We start from the raw sequence: 22,879 nt of genomic DNA, 5'->3' as shown, positions 1-22,879 counted from the left end.
GTAGGCAGGTCAGTTGGTAAATCAAGTGGGTGCTTTCACACGTGGCTCTGCCTTTGATCGTGTACACCTTCCCGGTTACAGGACTGGAGTAGGTGGTGGTGGGAGGGTGCATAGGACAGGTTTTACACCGGGGGGCGGTTACAAGGGTAGGAGCCAGAGGGTAGGGAAGGTGGTTTGGGGATTTCATAGGGATGAACCAAGAGGTTACAAAGGTTAGGTGGACGGCGGAAAGACACTCTTGGTGGAGTGGGGAGGATTTCATGAAGGATGGATCTCATTTCGGGGCAGGATTTTAGGAAGTCGTATCCCTGCTGGAGAGCCACATTCAGAGACTGATCCAGTCCCAGAAAGTATCCGGTCACAAGTGGGGCACTTTTGGGGTTCTTCTGTGGGAGGATCTGGGTTTGAGGGGATGAGGAAGTGGCTCTGGTTATTTGCTTCTGTACCAGGTCGGGAGGGTAGTTGCGGGATGCGAAAGCTGTTTTCAGGGTGTTGGTGTAATGGTCCAGGGATTCAGGACTGGAGCAGATTCGTTTGCCACAAAGGCCTAGGCTCTAGGGAAGGGACCGTTTGATATGGAATGGGTGGCAGCTGTCATAATGGAGGTACTGTTGCTTGTTGGTGGGTTTGATGTGGACGGATGTGTGAAGCTGGCCATTGGACAGATGGAGGTCAACGTCAAGGAAAGTGGCATAGTATTTGGAGTAGGACCAGGTGAATCTGATGGAACCTAAGGAGTTGAGGTTGGAGAGGAAATTCTGAGCGGGAAAGTGCCGGTAGATAGGCTCAATAAAATAACACACAAACACACACAAAATTTCTAGCTTTCGCAACCAACGGTTGCTTCTTCCGGAAAGAGGGAAAGAGAGGGAGAGACGAAAGGATGTGGGTTTTAAGGGAGAGGGTAAGGAGCCATTCCAATCCCGGGAGCAGAATGACTGACCTTAGGGGGGAAAAAGGATAGGTATATACTCAAGCGCATATATGTCTTCTTTCTCCACGTCACTGGAGAAGTGCTGTAACAAAGAAATGAAAATTGCAGGAGCTCTAGCTCTGCTGTAGAATGGATTGTATTGAGGCGAGGAGGGGGAAGTGAATGGTTCATAGATTTTTAGGTACAGTGACACATTGGTATGTGAAATGTGCTCTTAACTTCCAATTAGAACTCTGCAGAAACATTGGAAGTTAGATGCTCAAGCTTCAGTGAGTCAATAGATATGGAATACTGTAGGATTCAGTCAGTTGTTCAGTGCTTTAGAGCTGCTAAGCAAAAATTTTACCCACCAAAATTGGATTTTTGACAGCTTATGGAACAAGATACAGTGTAGATTGGTTGAGTGACAGGCAGACACAGTGAAAAAGATCACTAAAGTTTTAGATTTTGGTCCTCAAATTAAACATTGTGCAATATGAGTTTAGCTTTATTGTTTTGTATTATTGGCATTTGATGTACTTACCATTTGCCCAGTCCTGCATTAGATCAGCAGTACATTTGATGATTACAACAAATCGTCACACATCATAGTACTAGACAACAAGCTTAAATATTTTAGGTTATTGAAGAAAGAGATGAAGAATAGCACAAAAACACTATTTTTTAGTGATACTGTGTCATTATCTTCTGGTAGTACAAAGGATTTCAAAAGATAAAGATTAAGCAATATGTAGAATTGGCACTCTCACCTGATACGGTCATATGGTACAGTAATTCTCCATTATTTTTTTCTTTTTTAATTATTTTTTGATGAGAGGAGTGTGGTGACATTGTTGGAAAAATTGGTATTTTAATTTAGTCTCTTTCTTAGTTACTTGATGATCACTGTACCACTCACATGAAAGTAATGTGTGATAAGGTTAACCTGTTGATGCTGTCATAGTAACAAGTTGGGTAGTCTCTAGCACCTGTTCTGGTGAGATGACTGAGGAAGTTCCTGTGATGAATTGTGTGTTCCTATACCAAATTCATTTCTTTTCCCTTTTTTAACCTAGAAAATTAATTTGAATAAGTATCTTTGTTACATAAGGAAGGTCTCTTTTACTCTGTAAGTTTCCTTGGTGGTATCAGATAACATAAGCTATAACGTACTGATTTGTAGTGATACACATTAACTGTAGAGAAATATCAGTGACAAAGAAATAGAATTTATTTCATAATCATCTGCCTCTCTTATAACTATCATCAAAGTTGATGAATAGTGAACCTTTGCATAAAGATAATCTTCGCATTAGATCAGAGCAGTGATTTTTAGTTACCATAGAGCTTTGTTCATGTGGAATAATTATTGATACACTTTCAACTTAACATACTTTAACTGTAGCAGGTTCTGAATGTATGATAGTATCTGCATGAAAGATAGAAATCAAATACTGATTTTCTAGAAGCTGTGAAAAGTAGATACAGATTAAGGCCATTCTTTCCACATTTAATATTCAGTAGCCCACTTTCAAGTGGGTCCACTGTGGATCAGCAGTACAGTTAGAATAATTCCAAACGGCAGACATTTTTTAGATAAAGCCACTTTTTGCTTGCAAACGGGAAGGGTTTTAAGAAAACTAAAGCAGTGAGACAGACAAGACGCTTACATCGCAGTGGTTTAGATCAAGGGTGTCAAGTCTTTTAGCTTACCTGAGCCACATTGGAAGAAGACAAATATTTTTGGGTTATAAGCACTAGAAAAAAAAAAGAAAAGAAAGTGTGATGGAACAGTGAGAGACTTCAATTGTGTGGCAGGGTTTTCAAATTGACTATTCAAATTATCATAACTGTAAATAGAAACCTTTTTTTCACCGATCTGTGATAGATACTCACTTCTTGGGCCACATTATTTGCTTTGGGCCGTGTGTGGCCCACACACACCGGTTGGACACCCATTGTGTACATAGTAAATATAATGCATTTCTATTAAGGTATCAGGAGTGTGAGTGAAATTTATGTACTTGCAGACAACAGTATAACATAATGAAGAAGAAAGTGCTAGCTGTGTCAAAATTTGCATTACATGCTGAAATTAATTGGATGCACACAATATCAGCATTGATCTAAATTGATGTGTAGTAGTGTTGTTGTTGTTGTTGTTGTTGTTGTTGTTGTTGTTGTCGTCTTCAGTCCTGAGACTGGTTTGATGCAGCTCTCCATGCTAATCTACCCTGTGCAAGCTTCTTCATCTACCAGTACCTACTTCTGCCTACATCCTTATGAATCTGCTTAGTGTATTCATCTCTTGGTCTCCCTCTATGATTTTTACCACCCACACTGCCCTCCACTACTAAATTGGTGATCCCTTGGTGCCTCAGAACATGTCCTACCAACCGATCACTTCTTATAGTCAAGTTGTGCCACAAACTCCTCTTTTCCCCAATTCTATTCAATACCTCCTCATTAGTTATGTGATCTACCCATCTAATCTTCAGCATTCTTCTGTAGCACCACATTTCAAAAGCTTCTATTCTCTTCTTGTCTAAACTATTTATCGTCCATGTTTCACTTCCATACATGGCTACACTCCATAAAAATACATTCAGAAACTACTTCCCGACACTTAAATCAATAATCGATGTTAACAAATTTCTCTTCTTCAGAAACGCTTTCCTTGCAATTGCCAGTCTACTTCGACCATCATCAGTTATTTGCTCCCCAAATACCAAAACTCCTTTACTACCTTAGGCGTCTCATTTCCTAATCTAATTCCCTCAGCATCACCCGACTTAAATCGACTACATTCCATTATGCTCGTTTTGATTTTGTTGATGTTCATCTTATATCCTCCTTTCTAGACATTGTCCATTCCATTCACTGCTCTTGCAAATCCTTTGCTGTCTCTGACAGAATTACAACGTCATTGGCGAACCTCAACGTTTTTTTTTTTTTTTTTTTTTTTTTTTTTTTTTTTTTTTTTTTTTTTTTTTTTTTTTCCTCCATGGATTTCAATACCTACTCTGAACTTTTCTTTTGTTTCCTTGACTGCTTGCTCAATATACAGATTGAATAACATCGGGGACAGGCTACAACCCTGTCTCACTCCCTTCCCAACCACTGCTTCCCTTTCATGTCCCTCGACTCATATAACTGCCATCTGCTTTCTGTACAAATTGTAAATAGCCTTTCGCTCCCTGTATTTTACCCCTGCCACCTTTCGAATTTGAAAGAGAGTATTCCAGTCAACATTGTCAAAAGCTTTCTCTAAGTCTACAAATCTTTCCTCTAAGATAAGTCGTAGGGTCGGTATTGCCTCTCACGTTCCAACATTTCTACGGAATCCAAACTGATCTTCCCCGAGGTTGGCTTCTACCAGTTTTTCCATTCGTCTGTAAAGAATTCGCGTTAGTATTTTGCAGCTGTGACTTATTAAACTGATAATTTGGTAATTTTCACATCTGTCAACACCTGCTTTCTTTGGGATTGGAATTATTATATTCTTCTTGAAGTTTGAGGGTATTTCGCCTGTCTCGTACATCTTGCTCACCAGATGGTAGAGTTTTGTCAGGACTGGCTGTCCCCAGGCTGTCAGTAGTTCTAATGGAATGTTGTCTACTCGCGGGGCCTTGTTTCGACTTAGGTCTTTCGGTGCTCTGTCAAACTCTTTACGCATTATTGTATTTCCCATTTCATCTTCATCTACATCCTCTTCCATTTCCATAATTTTGTGCTCAAGAACATCTCCCCTGTATACTCCCTCTATATGCTCCTTCCACCTATCTGCTTTCCCTTCTTTGGTTAGAACTGGGTTTCCATCTGAGCTCTTGATATTCATACAACTGGTTCTCGTTTCTCCAAAGGTCTCTTTAATTTTCCTGTAGGCAGTACCTATCTTACCCCTCATGAGATAAGCCTCCACATCATTACATTTGTCCTCTAGCCATCCCTGCTTAGCCATTGTACACTTCCTGTCAATATCATTTTTGAGACGTTTGTATTCCTTTTTGCCTGCTTCATTTACTGCATTTTTGTGTTTTCTCCTTTCATCAATTAAATTCAGTATTTCTTCTGTTACCCAAGGATTTCTGCTAGCCCTCATCTTATTACCTACTTGATCCTCTGCTGCCTTCACTATTTCAGCCCTCAAAGCTACCCATTCTTCTTCTACTGTATTTCTTTCCCCCATTCCTTCAATTGTTCCCTTATGCTCTCCCTGAACCTCTGGTTCTTTCAGTTTATCCAGGTCCCATCTCCTTAAATTCTCACCTTTTTGCAGTTTCTTCAGTTTTAGTCTACAGTTCATAACCAATAGATTGTGGTCAGAGTCCACATCTGCCCCTGGAAATGTCTTACAATTTAAAACCTGGTTCCTAAATCTCTGTCTTACCATTATGTAATCTGTCTGAAACCTGCTAGTATCTCCAAGGTTCTTCCATGTATACAACCTTCTTTCATGATTCTTGACCAAGTGTTAGCTATGATTAAATTGTGCTCTGTGCAAAATTCTACCAGACGGCTTCCTCTTTCATTTCTTAGCCCTAATCCATATTCACCTACCATGTTTCCTTCTCTTCCTTTTCCTACTGTTGAATTCCAGTCACCCATGACTATTCAATTTTCGTCTCCCTTCACTACCTGAATAATTTCTTTTATCTCATCATACATTTCATCAATTTCTTCATGTGCACAGCTAGCTGGCATATAAACTTGTACTACTGTAGTAGGAGTGGGCTTCGTGTCTATCTCGGCCACAATAATGCATTCAATATGTTGTTTGAAGTAGCTTACCCGCACTCCTATTTTTTTATTCATTATTAAACCTACTCTTGCATTACCCCTATTTGATTTTGTATTTATAACCCTGTATTCACCTGACCAAAAGTCTTGCTCCTCCTGCCACCGAACTTCACTAATTTCCACTATATCTAACTTTAACCTACCCATTTCCCTTTTTAAATTTTCTAACCTACCTGCCCGATTAAGGGATCTGACATTCCACGCTCCAATCCATAGAACACCAGTTTTCTTTCTCCTGAAAACGACGACGTCCTCTTGAGTAGTCCCTGCCCGGAGATGTGAATGGGGGACTATTTTACCTCCGGAATATTTTACCCAAGAGGATGCCATCATCATTTAGTCATACAGTAAAGCTGCATGCCCTTACTGCTGTAGTTTCTCGTTGCTTTCAGCCGTTCGCAGTACCTCAACAGCAATGCCGTTTTGGTTAGTGTTCAGTCAATGTGAGAGCTGTGTAGTATGCACTAAATAAACAATATATCTGGGAATAAAATTATAGCAATAGGGCAATACCTCATTGTGTATGTGTTGCTGAAGACTTTATTAGTTTTGTGTGTGTGTAACATCTTATTTTTAATGTATGCACATAATTTTCAGTGCACAGCTATATATCTAGCCTCATGAATTCTTGCAAAATATGGAGTCAGAAAAATTGTCTTTACAAATGTGACTGTTATTGTTTGATTCTTTTCTAAATGTCTTTTCCTTTTAGTCATGAAAATTATTTTCCAACACTGAAAGTCCATAAGCTGTAATCACTGTTTTCTTAATTGCAGAAACGAATGCGTGTTAAGAAGTTACCAATGATATTGGCTCTTCATCTCAAGAGATTCAAATATATGGAGCAATATAACAGGCACATAAAGGTTTCTCACAGAGTTGTGTTCCCTCTTGAACTACGGTTATTTAATACGGTAAGAACTTAGATGCTGTTAAAAGCATTCATTTGTTCATTTCAGTGGTAGTCTTTCAGACAAAAAGTGATGGACTTATTAATTTTGTATGATTTAAAAATATAATTAATGTTCATAAAAACAATTTTTCTTTTTAAAAAAACTGATGGTTTCACAAATTACACTTATATGAACAAATTTTCTACTTGCAATCATTTACCATGATGTCTGTTGTTGATTGTCATCAGTAATTGCAGTATTAACACTTTTCCGTGTACACATCTCGTACAAATGTATTCGCTTGGTGCTGGCAGCACTAATTCATATTACTTGGCTTTTTGCCAGCCGTTCTTGACATTATTGGGAGACTATAAATTGTTAAGTTTTACTAATCTCATTGTTAGTTCCCATAAGTTCTCAAACCTCTTCCCTTACTTTCATGAAATGTCGAACATATACTTAAGTAAATGAATACAAAATTTATTTGTTTCGTATATTTGTTTATTTGCATCATCTTTGGTACTTAGTATTTCTCTTTCATATGATATGCAGCAAAACAGTCTCCAAGATGTAACACAACTCCACAAGACTTACACATTAAGCTTGTTGTTGTTCTTTTTTTGTTTTTGGAATATACATGGCAGTTTCTACTTCTCTGTTTATTTTTTCCTGAAATAAGTATTAGTTGGTGGTGGTTGATGTGACTGGGAAGTCTGTCAACCGGAACGTAATGAGACGTACATGATGTAGTGGCAACTTCCAAGTTTTGCTCAGAAACAGGTACATGGTCATATTATCCACAAATCACACTTTCAATAAAAAAATTATTAAATCACAGACTCTTGTGTTCTGAATTGAAATACTGACATGTACGGAATGTTCTGTTCCTTCTCCAGCATTGCAACAGTGAGCCGTCAGTTGCAACTTACAGTGCAGCGGTGGGCTGCAAAGACGGGTTTCCAATTTTCTCCTGATACGTGTGTGTGCGCGTTCATTTTATTCATTCTCGTCATCCTTTTAATTTATCTGCCTTGCATGTATGGGACACTACCCTACATTTTAGAGACGCAGTGTCGTTTCTGCACCTCATTTTTGACTCCAGATTGTCGTGGTTGCCACACCCCCGAGACTTGAAAGTCAGAACCTTGAAGGCACTGAACATCCTCACATGCCTCAGCGACAGGTCTTGGGTCGCAGACAGGGCACATCTCCTCCAGATTTATTGGGCTTTTATGTGTTCACGGCTGGACTACGGGTGCATGGTGTATGGGTCGTCATGGCCCTCTTATTTGTGGATCCTTGATGCTGCCCACCATGCGGGGATTCGACTAACTGCAGGTACTTATCGGACTAGTCCCATACCCAGTCCCTGTGCTGAGGCAGGTTACCATCCGACGGCAGCTCCTGTTGGTGCGCCAGACTTGTAAGTTTCTTGCAGCTCCAACCTCACTCATTGACCATATTATTGCTCATCCACCTCTTGAAGTGCCTTTCTCCCAACCGTCCATGAGTCACGATGCCTTTGGGGATACGTGTGCTGGAGTCCTTCACTGTGGAGCCCATACAGCCCCAAATCAGGGTTTTAACCGGCTGGTTACTGCAGAGGCCCAGAGTGATTTTAGATTTGGTGCCGTACAAGAGAGACTGCACTCCTGCCTCCATTTTTAATACAACATTTTCTGCTATTTTATCTGAGCACCATGACTATGTTGCTGTTTTTACATGTGTTCGAAACAGGAGGACTCTGTTGGTTGCCCTGTTGTTTTAACGGATCATGTCCTCAAGGTCCGACTGCCTGAAGCATTTACTGTCATTGATGCAGAATTGTCTGCGATCTTACGGGCACTGGAGCAAATGAGATGCTCTTCCAGCCCTAAATTTCTTGTCTGTTCCGATTCAATAAGTGACTTTCACCCACTGCAACATTTGTATACAGCAGATAAAATAGTCCAGAACATCCAGGATGCCTTCCTCCAACTACGATGACTGGGGAAGGAGGGTTTTTTTTTTTGCTGGGTTCTAGGGCACTTCGGCATTGTTGGGAATGAAAAGATAGATCTCGCAGCCAAGGAAGTATGTCTGGATCCACAAGTATTTCAGTGCACCATCCCCCTGAATGTACTCACCTCACTATTGAGCTCACGAGTCGTGTGTCAGTGGGAGGATGAGTGGCTGGAAATGACTGACAATAAGCTCCATTTAGTCAAGCCCACAACGTGTATGTGGTGTACTTCTTTCCAGCTCCATAGACGGGACAAGGTTCTCCTGCCTCAGCTTTGGATAGGCCACAGTCCTACAACGCAGGGCTTCCTGCTCCGGCGAGAGGACCCTCCAATGTGTGGTACTTATGGTGTCCAGGTCTCTGTGCGCCACATTTTATTGGATTGTGTTTTGTTTTATTTTCTGACTTGCCAGCGGATTTGCCATCTCTCTTAGGAAATACTCAAATGAATGTGGTTAAAGTTTTAAAGTTCTGTGACTTGTCCAATGTTTTAGAGAGGGGGTCTTAATTTGTTCACAGGTTGACTGGCTCGCCCATATTTTATGTAAGTGGCCAGCCAGTGACAGTTTCCTCTGGCATCCTTGACACTCCTTTCTTGTTTTTGTTAAGTTTTATTTTCTTATACAGCATTTTTCATCTTTTCCCACTTTCTTTGTGTGTGTGCTTCCATTTTCCTAAATTTGTCCACATTCATTTCTTTTAATGTGTGTCAGGGCACTGATTACCTCGACGTTGAGTGCCAGTAGGCCCCAAACACACACACACACACACACACACACACACACACACACACACACACACACACACACACAACCAACCACTTTCTAGGAATAGCTACTTTATGCTAAACTAGCATGGCTGACTGCATTATTTACACCAACTGAAACAGAAGTGCCGCAAGCAACTTAATGCTCTATACTGCTTCAGCTGCACTTCCTGTAACACCAATCACTTTACCCTTTTATGACTTTATAAAGCTGTAATATACTATCCTGCTTGGACTATGGAAATGTGGTAGTTGGATCATCAGTCCCATCAGTGGTATGTCCTTTAGATCAATGTCATCATGGGATCAGTCCCATAGCCAGTGTGTTTCAGAGAAGCCCATAGATTACCTCTGTACAGATTTGATGGTTCCAGCTATTATTTAACTGTACTATCCATGTACCTTTTGTCAAAGACCATCAAAAACACCATCTCTCTTTCCAAATAAAAGGATACTACCTCCACAAAAATGCCTCTCCTCTCTGAACTATATGTGACCTTTCTGAATCCTCTTTCAGGGTTATTCCCATGAACACACTCCTGACCAAATAACTTCTTTTAGAAGAATTTTGTTGAGTGTATACACTGTCTTAACACAGTATTAAAAAAAATGGAATTGACAGAGATCAAATTAAACTAAAAATGAAATCTATTGTTATTTGATCATACAATAAAGTAGTAGTACATGATTTGACAATCATAAGCCATTTTCAAATTGAAAGTGCCTGTAGACTTGGAGGACACGTAGAAAAAAATAGTGCGAAGATTAGAAAGAAACAGACTCATCACCCAAGAGTTTATAAATGCAGATTGGGAGTATTTGTCTAACAATTAGGACATATGCCAGATAAAAGGAAGTTTAGGTTGTTGGAATATGAAGATTATACAGACATGGAAAAAAGGGCAATTAGTTAACATAAGTATCAACCCAAACAAAAAGTTATTGCTGATAAAAAAAAGCAATAGGAAAGCAAATAAGAAAATTTCAAGTGGAATGAGATAGTTCTTAAAGAGAGGACATGAATCACAACCAAACAATAATAGGAACATGGCAGAACTAGCCAAGTTAAACAAAACTATTTGTAAGGAAATGTCTTCAGAAGAATGTGGGAAGGTACAATGAAAATTTGACTAAAGGAACAATTTTAAAAATGAGAGTGTAAAGGAAACTAAATGGAAATTTATGCTGGTTAGCTGCAACATTTTGTCTGTTGGGATGGCACAATCAACAAGAGTAGAGAAAAAAATTGTAGGAGCATTGAGAGATTTCTTGAAATCTCCATATAGTTCATGCAACCAAGTGAACAGAAGGTAGGTGAATCAGTGAAGTTCTTTCCTGGACTCAATAAAATAAGAAAGGGCTGAGACAAGGCCCTGATGGAAATAGCTAGATGATAATAGAAAATGTTCAGAAGTAAAACTGAATGCATTCAGCCGAGACCCATAATGCCTGAAGAGTCTAGCAGAGGTGTCTTACCCAGCAATGGATGGTGATAATGATGATAATAATAATTGTAGAAGATCCTAAAGTATTAGTGTAAATCCCAAAGCATGTGGCAGAAAGTCTGCAAGTTTGAAGCGTCCTAAAACGCAGTAGAGTTTGTGCAATACTGCATATAGAAAGCTGGCTAAAGCCCAAAACTAACAATAGTCAGATCTTTGGGATGAACACATTTGTGTAGCAAAAGGCTAGGCTAATGAAAATGGAAACAGCGTATTTGACAAAGCAGATAAGAAACTTGACCAATATGGGATTGAATAACAATATGAATTGAGATATACTGGTACCACATAGATGAGGTTTTGAACAGTGGGCAGGCAGATTAAGTGTACTGTTGGATACCTCTAGCTTTCGGACAAGGTATTCTGTGAACACAAACCTGTGACTGCGTCTTTCTGCTGAGCAACAGACTCTCCGCCAGATATAACTGAAAACTGTAGAGACTTTGCCGGCCGGAGTGGCTGTGCATTTCTAGGCACTACATCCTGGAGCCGAATGACCACTGCGGTCACAGGTTCGAATCCTGCCTCGGGCATGGATGTGTGTGATGTCCTTAGGTTAGTTAGGTTTAATTAGTTCTAAGTTCTAGGCGACTGATGACCTCAGAAGTTAAGTCATATAGTGCTCAGAGCCATTTGAACTTTAGAGAATTCCAGGTGGTTATTACTTGTCTTCTCAATCGTATTGTCATTATTGGAGGAGACTTTAGTCATCCAACAATTGATTGGAATAATTACAGGTTTGTAAGTGATGAATGTGCAAGATATTCTGTAAGTGACATCAAAGACTCTCATGGATGACACAGACAAAACTGGAACTGAAGGTAGTAAAGCAAATGCCTTCTCTGAAATCAAACTAAAAAAGTGAGTTGGGAAGTCCACTGTTGTTGGAAGTATATGAAAAGTAAGAGGATGTCCATATTGAAACAGATACCAGTGACCATGAGGCAGTTAGCAACAATCATCACTAAAGTACAGTGCAGCTGAAACAAGTGGTTAAAGTAACATGTTCAGTAAGTTAGATGAAGAGACAAACATGTCATCACTCAAAGATGAACGTGAAACATTTATCTTTAGGCAGGAGCATGTAGAACAACTGTAGCTCAAGTTTAAAATAATATTTGACTGTCCACTGGATTGGTATGTACCTAGTAGAATAATTGATTGTGAGTGGAGCCCTCCATTGTAAAGAAATTTCTTAAATAACAGGACTGCTGCATAACAGGTGAAGCATAGGGTTATAGATACAGGTATGATAAATGAAACACATTTGTCTATCAGAAGAGCAGACTGTGAAGACTTCAGTGACTGTTGTACAAGAATCTTATTGAAGGTGTCTCATAAAACCCTAAAGAAAGTCTGACCATATGTAAAGGCTGTCAGTGGCAAGAAAATTAGTGTCCAGGTACTTGTGGATATCACAGGGAAAAAATGAAATTGATGGTAGTAAAGCAAATGCCAAAATGCTGAATTAAGTTTTCAAATATTCATTGCAAAGGAAGGTACAGAAGTACTGCGGCAAATTACTTCTCACACCACTGCAAAGATGAGTGTTATAGATGCTAGTGTCAGTAGCGTCAGAAAGAAAGCTAATATAAGTGATAATGATAATTACCGTCCTGTCTGTTTTATATCGATTTTTTTTAGAGTCCTAGAACAGATTTTGAGCTTAAAAGAACAGAATGATCTTGATGCCAAACCAGCATGGATTACGAAAATAAGTCACTTCAAAATGAAAGTAGTGCTTTTCTTGTACGACATCCTAAAAGCCATGGCCATGGATCAAGGCAATTGGCTGGATGCAGTATTTCTTGACAAAAAAAGTATTTGGTGGACCAATTTCTTCAACAAAAGTACAATTATATGGGTTATAAAACAAAATTATTGACTGGATAGATTATTTCATGGCAGGGATCATCAGCAGAAGTAGAAGTAACTTCCAGCGTGCTCCAGGGAAGTGTGTTGAGACCCTTGTTACTCACATTGTATGTTAATGGCTTGGCATACTATTTTATTAGTACCTTCATATATTTTGTAGATGATGCAGTCATTTGTGATGAAGTATTACATGAAAACAGCCTGCACAAATACCCAGTTGGGTGTTAAGTTTCCAAAATGATACAAAGATTGGCAACTGTATTTAAATTTTCATAAATATAAAGACAAGATTAGTGACTGCATGCACAGAGGCAGTTAAGCAGTAGTTCTTTGTACCTTCCATATACTACACATGTACAGGAAGAAATCCTAACATGTGGTACTGTATTAAATATACTCTGCCATGCATTTCAGAGTGATTTGCACACACTTCTGCATTGCAACTGGGTCATTCTCTGCCATCAATCTCCCGTTTTCCTCTCCAATCCTTGCTCACACTGCTCAATGGGAAGTGGTTGGTGACTTGCACAGAAGTGATCACACCCTGATCTGGATTCACTTGCCAGATGGAGTGGAACCTGAAAGGAAACTGCTGCTATGGGTGCTCAGTAGAGGAGACTGGCCACTTATTAATCAGCTAGTGGAGTTTGAACATTGATACAATATTCGGGAACAGGTGGATCATATACCAAAATAATTCACCACGCCGCTGAAGCATCCATTCCACAGTCCGTGGGACAACTGAAGAGGCAGCCTGTCCATTGGTGGAATGCCGAATGCACTCTGCAATCAGGACTAGGTTGGTGGCTCTGCGTAAGTTCAAGTGTGCCCAACTGCAGAGACTCTTGCACCCTTTTGAATGGCGAGGGCAAAAAGTCGCCAGATTTTTCGAGAGAGTGAGAAGAGGTCATGGCAACAGTTCCTGACCATCATTAATACCACCCTTAATCGTTCCATGAAGAGTTCCTTTGCGTGGGAGACCATAAGGAGAGTTTCTGGAAGTGGAGGAGGTGCCCTATGACTGCCGTAATGAGGAACGCCACTCTCCAAACCAATCTGCGAGACATTGGCCAGACTTATGGCAGCTTATATTGTCACAGTTACTGCAACTGCCAGTCAGGATATAGGTTTCCAGAACCATAGAGCAGTTGCTAAGAGGAGGAGTGTGGACTTCCGGTCCACCACTGGTGAAGATTACAACTGCCACAGGCATTAGGAGTGTTAGTGTAAAGGGAGGTGGCATCAGTAGTGACAAGCAGGGCACCATGTGGTAAAGCGACAGGAACTGTGGAGAGTTGGTGGAGGAAATATTTGGTAGGAGGGTAGGTTTTGGGTAATAGGTTTACCACTATTGAACACTTCTTTTCCCAATGCCTGAAGGATTCCAAACAAACAACCTCCTTGCTAGTCGCCACAACCAACTATATCATCACCCACAGTTACTTCTCCTTTGAAGGCATTACCTACAAACAAATCCGGGGTACAGCTACAGGCACCCGCTTGGCATCATCCTATGACAACATATTTGTGGGCCATCTAGAGGAATCCTTCCTAAACCCCCTGAATCCTAAACCCTTCAGCTGGTTCAGATTCATTGATGATATCTTTGCGATCTGGATCGAGGATGTGGACACCCTATCAACATTCCTCCAGAACCTCAACAACTTCTGCCCCATTTGCTTCACCTGGTTCTACTCAACCTATCAAGCCACCTTCCTAGATGTTGACCTCCACCTCAAAGATGGCTACATCAGTACCTCTGTCCATATCAAACCTACTAACCACCAGCAATACTTCCACCTAGACCGCTGCCACCCATTCCATACCAAGAAGTCCCTTCTGTACAGCCTAGCCACCCATGTTGTCACATCTGCAGTGATGAGCAGTCCCTCTCGAAATATACTGAGGGTCTTACTGAAGCCTTTACAGACAATAATTATCCTCCCAACCTTGTACAAAAACAAATCCCCTGTGCCTTATCTTTCCAGTCTCACCGTCCAGCGGTACAGGAGCATTCCCTTCATAACTCAGTACCACCCAGGACTGGAGCAACTGAATTACATTCTCCGCCATGATTTTGACTACCTCTCATTGTGCCCTGATATGAGAAATCTCTTGCCACTATCCTTCTCACCCCACTCACAGTGGTATTCCACTGTCCACCAAACCTACACAATATACTCGTCCATTCTTACACAACCCCTGCTCCCAATCCCTTACCTCACGGCTCATACCCCTGTAATACGCCTAGATGCAAGACCTGTCCCATACATCCTCCCACCACCACCTACTATAGTTTGCTGACAAACTTCACCTATCCCATCAAAGGCAGGGCTACCTGTGAAACCAGTCATGTGATCTACAAGCTAAGCTGCATCCACTGTACCGCATTCTATGTGGGCATGCCAACTAACAAGCTGCCTGTCCACGTGAATGGCCACCGACAAACTTTGGCCAAGAAAGAAGTGGACCACCCTGTTGCTGAGCACACTGCCAAAAATGACATCCTTCAGTTCAGTGACCACTTCACAGCTTGTGCCATATGGAGCTTTCCCACCATCACCAGCTTTTCTGGATTGCACGATGGGAACTTTCCCTGCAGTACATCCTACGTTCCTGTAACCCTCCTGGCCTCAACCTTCGTTAGTCACTGACCTCACCCATCCAGTCCATTCACTGTTCTCATTCCAGCACACACAGCCGTCATTCCACCATCATACCAAGTCTGTTTACTTCTCTCTTTTCCCGCTATTTCCCCCTGTCCTCACCCCCCTCCTCTCCTCTCCTCTGCCCTATGTCTAATCAGCAGCACTTCACTGTATGCAACCCCTACCATACTACTATCCCTCCCCCCACCACCCCAGCCTCATCCTTACCTCCACCCTGTTGTTACTCCCATCATGCACTGGTGCTACTGCTCATAGTGTGGTTTCAGTTGCCTGAGACTGCAGTCGTGTGTGTGTGTGTGTGTGTGTGTGTGTGTGTGTGTGTGTGTGTGTTGCAGTCGTCTTTGTGTGTGTGAGTGTGTGCGTGCGTGCGTGCGTGCGTGCGTGCGTGCGTGTGTGCGCGGGTGTGTGAGCGCGCCGTCTGTTGTTGATGAAGGCTTTATGGGCCCAAACCTTTATTTGTGACAATCTTTTGTTGTCTCTGTCTGCAACTCAGCATGTCTGCTGAGCAACTTCCCTTTTCATGATATTGTTAAATTCCATCCTGGATTTTCCATTGTTTGATATTTTTACAGCATGCATTTTATACCTTGATGCAAGTGCAGAAACAAATATTGACAGGGACCTGCCCTGTGTTTTAGCCGATGATGAGACGAGTGTGATTTGGACGAGTGTGTCTGGACTCTGGCCTAAGTTTTTAGGTTGGAGGTTTTTTAGTGTGTTGCAGAGTGACTGGCTCCTCCTTTTTTATTCTTGCTGTCAGCCAGCCATAGGCATCTGCTGTATTGTTTTATCTCCTTACGCGACTTTCTTCCTGTTTAGTTAATGTTTTAATATTGTCGTGATATTTTGTTCCAGTCTTCTGTATGTGTACACACATAGTTTTCCAACTTTTGTTACCTTTATTTTCCATGCTGTTTGATACTACTGTTTCGTGTATTTTACCGACACTCATCTCAAACTGTTTTGAGGGGCACTGAAGACCTTGTTGTTGTGCGCCCATACCACCATTGTGGTACCAGCCATCATAATGTGACTCTAGTAGTTTAATATTTTTGTCACAAGGTGAAATTTTAAGATTATTGTGGAAATGATATTTTAACAATATCTTCAAATTTCTTTTTTTTTTTTTTTTCCCCGCTGGGAGTATTAGATTTCACTTTTATTGCACACTGAGGTGTTCCAGAATGACGACTTAACTGAAACATACATAGAGATCGAGATATAGAGCGTTAAACAATTTAAATAGATTCTTTATTCATTTCAAGTTCTCATACATGGGCTAAATTTCAGCCAAATATAAACTAAATATTTTGGTTTCGGAATACATGATATGACAGTTTAATATGTAAGAATCAATGACTGATTTGGATTTCGTTCCAGAGAATACCTCAATTAAGGTACTGGCTCAAGTTTTCTGTGCGTTCCCAAAATTACTTTGAGTGAATGCCAGAATGGTACTTTGAAGCAGAAGCTTTTGTGTTCCATCCTAAATGTCATAGATTTCAACCTAACCCCTCTCTGTAACATCTTCGTCTTCCCTGGGGCATGGAGTGTTAAAATTTTTTTTTTTTTTTTTCTTTCGGTTTACAACACAAATCATTTTCTACTTTTGTATACTTTCTACATATTAATTAAAACAATAAGACCATTGATACAGCAATGTGAGTTGAAATCAAGAACTGGCAGTGGTTGTCTGAAGAATTCTTTGAATGGCAGCTCTTCATTCAGCAGCAAGTGGTACTATTTTATGGAAGCATTTTGAGCTGCTATTAAGTAGTGGCAGTGCAGTTCCTCCTTCAGTTCACAATATAGTAGGTCTCGTGTGCAGTTAGACACTTACACATCCCAAATCCAGAAGTCATAATATCAAATCAGTGGTTTAGAAACAGGTTAATAATAAAATGGGAAAAAGTCATACTCACCAAGAGCTCGCATTTAAACTTAATCAGATTATTTGTTCTTCCTGTACTACTGTTACCTGTTGACAAAGGATATGGTTACAAGAATGTTACACATATCATCATCTATTTTGTATTGCTATTTCCCCTACCTTTGCCAATTTAAAGGAGACATTTTCTTGTTCATTACTTGTGTGTTCACTCTATATTGGTTCCATCGTTCCGCCATGACAACAATATCACAGAAGTTGCATTGTCTTACAGTCATTTTAATTTGTTACATTTTGAGACATAAAGGAGCCTAAAAATAAGTTGAAGCCTCTTTCTTTTGGTTTAGATGGTGAACCCATAGAAAAGTAATTATAATAATAGGTGGCTGTACATAAGTTTGTCTCCCTCCCCCTCTCTCCTTCTCCCCTCCCCCCTTTTCCCTCTCTTCTAAAATGGTGTCCTGTAAAACAAACAATTTTACATGTGTGTGTATATTTTTGCGATTGCAGTCAGATGATGCTGTGAATCCTGATCGTCTGTATGATCTGGTTGCTGTTGTTATTCACTGTGGAAGTGGTCCAAACAGAGGCCATTACATTAGCATTGTTAAAAGCCATGGATTCTGGTTACTGTTTGATGATGACATGGTTGATGTAAGTACTGCATTTCTCTTCTAGTGTTATAAGATAATTTACAGGTTATCAATTAGCACAACTTTTTTCTTTGTCATGTGATAGCAAAATTCATATTGCCGCACTTATTGTTCTCAATGTAAGACCAGTGACGTGTCAGTAAAATGCAGGTCAAACAGTCCTTGTAGTTTTGCTTGTCCCTCCAGTTTTGACTTATATGTAGTATGCAGTTTTTGTTTGCTGCTTCATATTAATTTGGTGCTTCATATTAATTTGGTGCTTCATATTAATTTGGTGCTTCATATTAATTTGGTGCTTCATATTAATTTGCTGCTTCATATTAATTTGCTGCTTCATATTAATTTGCTGCTTCATATTAATTTGCTGCTTCATATTAATTTGCTGCTTCATATTAATTTGCTGCTTCATAATCATTTAGTGGGTAGTGGTAAGAGTGAGTTCTGCTGCTTCGTTGTGGACTGTGAAGAGTGGAAAGTTAAGCTCAGCCTCACCCCTTTGTAGTAGTACTTGAAAGTGAAGTCAAATTTCTTATACTGTGATTAGAAGCACCTACCACCTACCAAGGTACAGATCCAATGAAAACCTAATAGTACTTAAATCAATTTTATTATTATTATTATTATTATTATTATTATTATTATTATTATTATTATTATTTTCTACAAGGCGAGCCTCCTGGAGATTTTGGAACTACTGGGCAGCAGATAGTGGCTGTGGTATACCACATGCCAGTTTGTAATGTACAATATAAAATACACACAAAGCATTAAACAATGTTACTCTGTCTACTAGTCAGCTATGGTGGTGTCTTAGTTGCAGTTCCAAAGAAGAAAACTGAAGCTATTGCAAGACACTCCAGAAGTTGAGATGTACACAGAAACGCCCTCAAAGCTGATGTAGATCATGATTTATTTTTCTGGTTTTATAAAAAGGCTGAACTTCATTTCTCACATGCAGGAGGCTTGCTAGACAATGTCTATTCTCGTGTTTAGCCACATTAAAGACTTCGTACTTGTGTGCAACAATTTGTTTACTGATTCAGTCATCTTTACATGCTGCGAGTGCTATTCTGATGTGTGTCAATCACACTGAGCGATTTTGTTAGAGTTACACCTATGTTTAAATCTGGCTTGACTTAGGCCACCTGCTGTGCAAAGGTCAGCCACAGAGCATTAAACTGCACACATGCTGCCTGAGGCTCAACATGTCTCTGAAGTGCTTGGTAGAGCAAAGCATTTCATTTAACAGTGCAGTGGCATTTTTCAGTTAGCATGGCTTACTTCAGTTTTTCGGAATTGTGATATTGGTGCTGTTTAACCTTTACTACTTGTTCACCATATGAAGGAAATTCACAGGTTCACTGGCTGTTTGCACAAAAAGAGGTAGTTTAGCGATCTATCGTGATTGGATAAAGGTTTTGAGAACACTGCTAATTTTAAATCTGTTTTTGAGACCATTTGTCAATTCATTTGGAAGTGTCCTTGTGCATGTGTAGACGGAACTAATCAGTCTCCAATACATTTCCCATTTAAAAGACAAATTCTTTTACATTAAAACTGTTCTACATTTTATCAAGAAGAGCATCTGTCTCCATAATGAGGTTGCATATGTGATACAATACTTCGATCAACATAGGTGCAGGAGTGGCTTGTTTTCGTTATGAAAATAAACAAGTCACGGCTACATGGCAACATAAGTGCCAAAAACCTGTGTAAGTGGCTATGTCTTCCCATATCTTGACAGTTTGTACCAGATAAAAATATTAGTATGTCTTCATTGTGCCAAACATAAATAATACTGAAAATTTGTTTGTTTGTCAGCTTACAAAACCCTCGTTTGATCAATACTTCAGCATTGCTCGTCAGTGTAGGATCTGTACAAGATTGAACTGATAGAGGAATAGAGGAGATCCAAAGAAGCACAGATTTTGTTAGTTTCATTTAGTTAGCATGAAGGCATCATGGAGATGACCAGTCAACTCAGTGCAGGTGTGATGAGAGAGGAGCTCTGCTTCATGGCGTAGTTTACTGTTAAAGTTCGTGGAGTGTGCCTTCCTAGAAGAGTCAATAAATATGATGTTTCCTCCTTTGTATACACCACAGAAAGAAAAGGAAGATAAAATTGGAGAGATTCGAGCCCACATGGAGGCTTACTAGCAGTTCCCACAAATTAATCGCAATGGAAACAGGAAAGGGATTGAGTAACAATGGTACACAAACTACCCTCCACCACATGACACAAGGACATAGATTTAGGTCTCTGATGTTGAGAAATGTGAAACCAAGCCGCCACTTACAATTGGTTCAGTGTTCCTTGCATGACTGTATTTCCATCTAAATGCAGCATGTTCACAATATCTCTCTCTCTCTCTCCCTCCCTCCCTCCCTCCCTCCCTCCCTCCCTCCCTCCCTCCCTCCCTCCCTCCCTCCCTCCCTCCCTCCCTCCCTCCCTCCCTCCCTCCCTCCCTCCCTCCCTCCCCCCCCCCTCCCCCTTCCGCCACTTGGGCCGTGTGGTATGGTATGGTAATGACAGAAGTGTGCAGTCAGATGACATAGAATTCTTGGCCATCCTTGTGCTACGCCATTTGATGTGAATTATTTTCTGATACCTTTCCAAATTTTGTGTAACATAATTCCACTTGCATATTTTTTGCTCCAATGGATGAGAAAGCCAGCAATATCGCAAACTTTGCTCAAAATAAAGTGCCTATTTATTAGGTTTCCAAATGTTTGTTGTGACCAACTTCTTGCGAAATAACTGTATGCAGGTTGACATCTGTGTATTTGAAGTTGGACATTCTGCCATAAATAATGTAAAAATTAATCCTCCAGGTTATTTATTTTACTTACACGTCAAGTTCTGTAGGACCAAATTGAGGAGCAAATCTCACAGGTCATGGAACATGTGAGTACATGAAATTACAACATAAAAGTAATAACAGATAAAAAAATGAAATGTTTATGAACAAAAAAAAAATAAAGCCATAAGTTTAAGTTAACGCAGTCAACAATGCAACAAGAATAGGCTTAATTTTTCAAGGAATTTCTCGACAGAATAGGAAGAATGACGCTTGGAGAAACTCTTCAGTTTCAATTTGAAAGCACATGGAATAATGCTGCTAAGATTTTTGAATTCTTGTGGTAACTTATTGACAATCGATGCAGCAGTCTACTGCACACTTTTCTACACAAGAGTTGAGGAAATCCGATCCAAATGCAGATTTGATTTCTGCCGAGTATTAACTGAGTGAAAGCTGTTTATTCTAGTGAGTAAGCTAATATTGTTAACAAGAAGACAGTAAGGGAAATATACACACATCAAAAAAGTTTTGCATAACCTCGGTTCTTAGAGTTCAGGAAACTGTACAGAAATTTGGAATAGAGATCAACATAAACATCATTTCCACTCTTTTTATTGCTCATGAAAACCACACATTGCATGTTCTACCACCATACAGTGAGAACTTCAGAGGTGCTGGTCCAGATTGCTTTACACACCGATACCTCCAATACCCAGTAGCACATCCTCTTGCATTGATGCCTGTATTTGTCGTGGCATACTATCCACAAGTTCATTAAGGTATTGTTGGTCCAGATTGTCCCACTGCTCAATGGCGATTCGGCTTAGATCCCTCAGAGTGGTTGGTGGGTCACATCATCTGTAAACAACTTTTTTTCAATCTATACTAGGCATGTTCAATAGGGTTCATGTCTGGAGAACATGCTGACCACTCTAGTCTGGCGATGTTGTTATCGTGAAGGAAGGCATGTCATCAACAGTTCCTGTCACTTTGTATCTCCTCCATGTCCAAACAACATCGCTTTGGTTCACTCAGTGACACCTGGACACTTCCCTTGTTAAGAACCCTTCCTGGCACAAAGTAACAATGCAGATATGATTGAACTGCAGTATTGACCATCTAGGCATAGTTGAACTACAGACAACTCAAGCCATGTACTTCCTTTCTGGTGGAATGACTGGAACTGATCGGCTGTTGGACCCCCTCCGTCTAAAAGGCGCTGTTCATGCGTGATTGTCTGCATCTTTGGACGGGTTTAGTGACACCTCTAAACAGTGAAAGGGACTATGTCTGCGATACAATATCCACAGTCAACATCTGTCTTCAGGAGTTCTGGGAACCGGGGTGATGGAAAGCTTTTTTGATGTGCATATATTGCAAGGTCAATGTCAAAATACCCAGACTCGTGATCAGGGGTCGACAAGAGGTTAGTGAACTTGCACCACTTATTACTCTTATTGCCGAAACCACCTGTTTCTCAGCAAAAAATATCCTTTTATATTGGGAAGAGTCACCCCAAAATATAATACCATACGACATAGGCAAATGAAAATAAGCAAAGTAGACTAATTTTCATGTCGAACAATTACTCACTTCAGATACCATTCGAATAGTAAAAATAGCAGCATTAAGTCTTTGAACAAGATCCTGAATATAGGCTTTCCAGGACAGTTTAGTATCTATCAGAACACCTAGAAATTTGAACTATTCAGTTTCACTAATCATAAGCACGTTTTCTGAAATTAAAAGGTCAGGTTTTGTTGAATTGTGTGTTAGAAACTGTAAATCTGATTCTTACTGTAATTTAGTGTTAGTTTATTTTCTACAAGCCATGAACTTAGATCATGAATGGCACTATTTGAAACTGAGCCAGTGTTACACACAACATCCTTTAATACCAAGCTAGGGTCATCAGCAAGCAGAAATATCTTAGTTACCTGTAATACTAGAGGGCATATCATTTACATAAATAAGGAACAGGAGTGGCCAGAACACTGATCCCTGGGGCACCCCCCACTTGACCGTACCCCACTCAGACCCCACATCATAGCTATTCTCAACATTGTGAATAATGACCTTTTGCTGTCTGTTGTGAAAGTAAGGTGTGAACTAATTGT

At 40.2% G+C, this 22,879-nt stretch overlaps 1 protein-coding gene across 5 annotated transcripts in view; it reads left to right on the top strand.

Moving 5' to 3' along the window:
• LOC126282261 (ubiquitin carboxyl-terminal hydrolase 46) overlaps positions 1-22,879 on the top strand; it is a 93,895-nt gene that overhangs the window by 66,223 nt on the left and 4,793 nt on the right. For all 5 annotated transcript variants that reach the window (XM_049981868.1, XM_049981867.1, XM_049981866.1 and 2 more), the window contains 2 exons: positions 6,490-6,627; positions 17,819-17,962. In XM_049981868.1, coding sequence (XP_049837825.1) covers positions 6,490-6,627; positions 17,819-17,962 — 282 coding nt within the window. The remainder of the gene's footprint in view (positions 1-6,489; positions 6,628-17,818; positions 17,963-22,879) is intronic.

This window comes from Schistocerca gregaria, chromosome 7, assembly GCF_023897955.1.
Source record: "Schistocerca gregaria isolate iqSchGreg1 chromosome 7, iqSchGreg1.2, whole genome shotgun sequence".
Taxonomy (NCBI): domain Eukaryota; kingdom Metazoa; phylum Arthropoda; class Insecta; order Orthoptera; family Acrididae; genus Schistocerca; species Schistocerca gregaria.
This window is presented reverse-complemented; position numbering and strand designations above follow the sequence as displayed.